Source organism: Nicotiana sylvestris, chromosome 4, assembly GCF_000393655.2.
Source record: "Nicotiana sylvestris chromosome 4, ASM39365v2, whole genome shotgun sequence".
Classification (NCBI taxonomy): Eukaryota; Viridiplantae; Streptophyta; class Magnoliopsida; order Solanales; family Solanaceae; genus Nicotiana; species Nicotiana sylvestris.
Genome location: NC_091060.1, coordinates 171,853,981 through 171,859,685, shown reverse-complemented (window position 1 = coordinate 171,859,685; position 5,705 = coordinate 171,853,981). Strand labels below are relative to the sequence as shown.

Genomic DNA, 5,705 nt, shown 5'->3' with positions numbered 1-5,705 from the left:
ACTGACCCAGTATACCCTCCGGTCAAGCAAAAGCTAAGAAAATTTAAAATAGAGATGAGTGTGAAGATCAAAGAAGATGTGATTAAGCAGCTACAGGCGAAGGTCATTCGGGTTACTCGATATCCCGAGTGGTTGGCCAATGTGGTACCGGTGCCGAAAAAGGATGGGAAAATCAGGGTGTGCGTCGACTACCGCAATCTCAACAAAGCAAGTCCTAAGGATAATTTTCCGTTGCCCAACATCCATATCCTGATCGATAATTGCGCTGGGCGTGAGATCGGATCCTTTGTGGACTGCTATGCAGGATATCATCAGATCTTAATGGATGAAGAGGATGCGGAAAAGACAGCTTTCATTACACCATGGGGAACGTACTGCTACCGGGTCATGCCATTCGGACTGAAGAATGTTGGGGCAACGTACATGCGAGCAATGACTACTGTATTTCACGACATGATACACAAAGAAATTGAGGTGTACGTAGATGATGTGATCATAAAGTCTTGGCGTCAGGAAGACCATGTAGCAGACCTAAGGAGATTTTTTCAAAGACTTCGAAGGTATGATATTAAGCTCAACCCGGCCAAATGCGCCTTTGGGGTTCCATCAGGAAAGCTGTTAGGATTCATCGTCAGTCGACGGGGTATTGAATTGGATCCATCCAAGATCAAATCCATCCAAGATTTAAAACAGAGGTAATGAGTCTGTTGGGGAGACTAAATTACATCAGCTGGTTCATCGCTCAACTCACGGTGACTTGTGAACCCATATTTCGGCTGCTGAAAAAAGACGTTGTGGTAGACTGGACGGCGGAGTGTCAAGAGGCCTTCAACCAGATTAAAAGGTATTTGTCCAATCCACCTGTGTTGGTTCCGCCTGAGCCAGGGAGGCTATTAATTCTTTATCTAACGGTCCTGGAGAATTCGTTTGGTTGCGTGCTAGGGCAACACGACGTCACAGGAAGGAAGGAGCAGGCCATTTATTATCTTAGCAAGAAGTTCACAGTGTATGAGGTCAAGTATACTCAACTCGAGAGGATATGTTGTGCCCTAACTTGGGTGGCTCAGAAGTTGAAACACTACTTGTCTTCGTATACTACTTACCTCATCTCCCGTTTGGACCCGTTAAAGTATATTTTCCAGAAACCTATGCCTACATGGAGGTTAGAAAAATGGCAAATCTTGCTCACGGAGTTTGATATCGTCTACGTGACGAGGACGACCATGAAAGCCCAAGCGCTGGCCGATCACTTGGCTGAGAATCCTATTGATGAAGAATACAAGTCGTTGAGGACGTATTTCCCAGACGAGGAAGTAATGTACACAGGTGAGTTGGAATTACCCGAGAAACCAAGCTGGAAGCTTTTCTTTGATGGAGCCGCAAACGCGAAAGGGGTTGGAATAGGAGCAGTACTCATTTCTGAAACAGGACGTCACTACCCTGTTACAGCTCAGCTACGCTTCTATTGTACCAACAACATGGCAGAGTATGAAGCATGCATTTTGGGTCTGCGATTAGCTGCAGACATGGATGTCCAAGACGTTTTGGTCTTGGGAGACTCGAACTTCCTGGTGCATCAGATCCAGGGTGAATGGGAAACACGTGATTTGAAACTCATACCATATCGACAATGTTTGCACAATCTGAGCAAGCGATTTCGATCAGTGGAATTCAAACATATCCCAAGAGTCCATAACGAGGTTGCCGATGTATTGGCCACCTTAGCATCAATGTTACACCACCCCGACAAAATATATGTTGACCCTTTGCATATCCAGGTTCGTGATCAGCATGCTTATTGCAGCATGGTGGAAGAGGAAGTGGATGGAGAGCCGTGGTTTTATGACATAAAGGAGTACCTCAAGATGGGGATATGTCCAGAGCAGGCCACTGGGGACCAAAAAAGAGCCCTTCGGTGTTTGTCGAATGGTTTCTTCCTCAGTGGAGGAATATTGTACAGGAGAACCCCAGACTTGGGATTGCTAAGATGTATAGACGCCGGTCAAGCCATGATAGTAATGGCAGAAGTACATGCTGGAATCTGTGGGCCACATATGAGCGGATATATATTGGCAAAGAAGATTCTTCGAGCAGGGTACTATTGGCTCACTATGGAGCATGATTGTATCACTTTCATGAGGAAATGTCATTAGTGTCAGATACATGGAGATCTGATTCATTCTCCGCCGACAGAGTTGCATACGATGTCGGCGCCCTGGCCATTTGTCGCATGGGGCATGGATATCATTGGGCCTATCGAGCCGGTAGCGGCCAACGGCCATAGGTTCATTCTGGTGACCATCGACTACTTCACCAAATGGGTTGAGGCTAAAACCTTCAAGTCGGTAACTAAGAAGGCAGTGGTGGATTTTGTTCACTCCCATATCATCTGCAGATTTGGGGTCCCGAAAGTGATCATCACGGATAATGGTGCAAACCTTAACAGCAACCTGATGAGAGAGGTATGCCAATAATTCAAGATTACACACCGCAATTACACCCCATATCGTCCCAAGGCGAATGGAGCGGTCGAAGTAGCCAATAAGAACATCAAGAAGATACTGCGGAAGATGGTGGAAGGATCTAGACAATGGCACAAGAAATTACCCTTTGCTTTGTTGGGTTATCGCACTACAGTCCGGACTTCCATAGGTGCAACTCCTTATTTGTTGGTATACGGAACTGAGACAGTAATACCAGTGGAGGTCGAAATTCCGTCCCTCCGGATTGTCGCTGAAGCCGAGATTGATGATGATGAATGGGTCAAAGCTCGACTAGAGCAGTTGAGCTTGATAGACGAAAAAAGATTGGCAGCAGTATGTCATGGTCAGTTGTATCAGAAGAGAATGGCAAGAACATACAATAAGAAGGTGCGCCCCAGAAAATTTTAAGTAGGGCAGCAGGTATTGAAACGAATCCTCCCGCATCAGGTCGAAGCAAAAGGCAAGTTCTCCCCAAATTGGCAAGGGCATTATATCGTGACCAGAGTGTTGTCCAACGGTGCTTTGTGCCTAATAGATATCGAGGGAAGATGTGTCGACATGGCTATCAATTCTGATGCAGTCAAAAGATATTATGCGTAATTTCTTTGATTATAGTAGTTATTGGTTCGTTTGTTTGTATTTGGTACTTATTGGATAATGAAATGACGGAGGCAATTCTTTCTTCTATCCAAACACTTTTAACCCTTGCTTCCCCCTTTTGAGCCTTAAGTTATTCTTTCATACCCCTCTTTTAGAATCACTAATGTGAAAAGATATGAAAAAGAAGAAGAAAAAAAAAGATTAAAAGAAAAATGAAAAAAGAAGAAGAGAAAGATAAAGATCACAAGAAAAACAAAAGCAGTAGGAACTACGTTTGACCTGATTCCTCAAAGAGGATACGTAGGCGCCTCACGGCTTGGTCATAGTATGCATAATATACGTAGCTCAACATAGTGTAAATATAAAATTCCCCAAGCAAGAAAACTGGGGAAGGAATTATGTTTTTGAATATCCAAAAAGGGTTTGATTCCAAGAGTTGTAACATTTCACCCATCGAAGTTAAGTTAAACATTTGACACACAAAACAACCATCGATGCCCAAAAGACCTCCTGATCAATATCCGAGAAGTGCCAAGTCAGGCCAATGGAAGCCAAGAATAATACGCTGATCTCTAGCAAAGAAGAGGGTCATAAACTGGAAATGAATTGATGGTCGAAAAGAATCTCCGAAAGAGAGAGTCATATCAGCAACACTCCAATCACCCGTTGAAAGATAAAATGAGAGAGTCTTAATCGGTGAAAACCTTTGCGGGCACCATAAGGCGATGAAAGATGAGAGAGATAAAACGAGAGAGTCTTATCGGTAAAAACCTTCACAGCCACCGTAAGGCGATGAGAGCTGAGAGAAAAGAGAGTCTTATCAGTGAAAACCCTCGAAGGGCACTGTAAGGCGACAAGATAGATTGGCAATAGAATCTGCATCTGCGAAGAGGTGGGCACCTATCTATCCCCAGCAAGTAAGGCCATCAAGTAGATTGATGAATACAAATAGACTGGGTCGGGAATCTGTAGTGCACGACATGAGCATAGGGACCAGTTATACCATCCAGATAAGTTCTTTCCTTTTCTTCTTTCCCCCCAGTATTTGTTCAGAAAGATTTTTCTCCTTTTCTATCTTTTTCATTTCTTTCTAGAAATTCGTTTTGAAAAGGATTTTTCAGAGTTTACTACCAGGGGGCCAAAGTGGTACAAAAGCAAAATACGAATGGGACAGGCCCAAGATGACGCAATATGACAAAAGGAGTTTGTTGCAAAACCAAAGGACAAATTGGCTTAGAAAGTTAAGGGGGACGTGAAGAAAAGCGGAAAACGACAGTTGAGGGACTTATGGACCAAGTTCCAAGAAGATCCCCCAGCAGAACGTCGATAGATCGCGAACCAAGGTCCGAAGTGGTCAGACACCACAGAAAGGGGGAAGGAGGCAGGGAGAATTGATCCGCCGCAAGACAACCCTAACAGTCCTGTCCCCAATAAGGATATCCCCAGGTGATAACATCCTATGCCATGCAGTTCTGGGAGGGAATAAAACTTCTAAGAGAGTAGTTTTGGAATTAAAGAGGACACCCACAGCTCGTTCTGAAACAAGAAGGCGGGGAAGAGATAAATGGAAAGCCATCCCCAGCAGACATACCATCCCCAGCAAGCAACTTTATCCCCAACCAGTTTTGGGAGCACAGAAGGGGAAAGGGAAAAATCATCCCCCAGCAGGAATGACACGGCTGCTCACCATGATTAAAACTAACAAAATTTTCTTTGTCTGCTACATGAAAATAAAGGTTGATGATGGCAGAAGGACACGCCACGAGAAAGGTCACCAAAACTGGGGCAGAAAATTTTCTACCATTGTCAACATTTTTCTCGGAGGAACGAGGAAACAAAGGGAATACATTTCATGTCTTTACCATTAGGCGCCCACCTGTATAACAAGGGAATACATTTCATGTCTTTACCATTAGGCGCCCACCTGTATAACAAGGGAATACTTTCATGTCTTTACCATTAGGCGCCCACCTGTATAACAAGGGAATACATTTCATGTCTTTACCATTAGGCGCCCACCTGTATAATGAGAGGAATATTTTCATGTCTTAGTTTAAACAGGCGCCCACCTGTATAATGAGAGGAATATTTTCATGTCTTAGTTTAAACAGGCGCCCACCTGTATAATGAGAGGAATATTTTCATGTCTTAGTTTAAACAGGCGCCCACCTGTATAATGAGAGGAATATTTTCATGACTTAGTTTAAACAGGCGCCCACCTGTATAATGAGAGGAATATTTTCATGTCTTAGTTTAAACAGGCGCCCACCTGTATAATGAGAGGAATATTTTCATGTCTTAGTTTAAACAGGCGCCCACCTGTATAATGAGAGGAATATTTTCATGTCTTAGTTTAAACAGGAGCCCACCTGTATAATGAGAGGAATATTTTCATGTCTTAGTTTAAATAGGCGCCCACCTGTATAATGAGAGGAATATTTTCATGTCTTAGTTTAAACAGGCGTCCACCTGTATAATGAGAGGAATATTTTTATGTCTTAGTTTAAACAGGCGCCCACCTGTATAATGAGAGGAATATTTTCATGTCTTAGTTTAAATAGGCGCCCACCTATATAATGAGAGGAATATTTTCATGTCTTAGTTTAAACAGGCGCCTGTAAG

At 43.4% G+C, this 5,705-nt stretch overlaps 1 protein-coding gene across 1 annotated transcript; it reads left to right on the top strand.

Moving 5' to 3' along the window:
- The first annotated feature begins 1,223 nt into the window (after window positions 1-1,223).
- On the top strand, window positions 1,224-2,153 carry LOC138890520 (uncharacterized). Its single transcript, XM_070173914.1, has 2 exons — window positions 1,224-1,318; window positions 1,805-2,153. Exons 1-2 carry the CDS (start codon window positions 1,224-1,226, stop codon window positions 2,151-2,153), a joined length of 444 nt encoding a protein of 147 aa, XP_070030015.1.
- Window positions 2,154-5,705: the final 3,552 nt, after the last annotated feature.

What these genes read in the sequence shown, in the direction of transcription:
- LOC138890520 (XM_070173914.1), top strand. Translation starts at nt 1,224, where the DNA reads ATGAAAGCCCAAGCGCTGGCCGATCACTTGGCTGAGAATCCTATTGAT. An exon ending in TTCCCAGACGAGGAAGTAAT is followed by an intron (nt 1,319 to 1,804) that starts GTACACAGGTGA and finishes TGCTTATTGCAG; the next exon opens with CATGGTGGAAGAGGAAGTGG.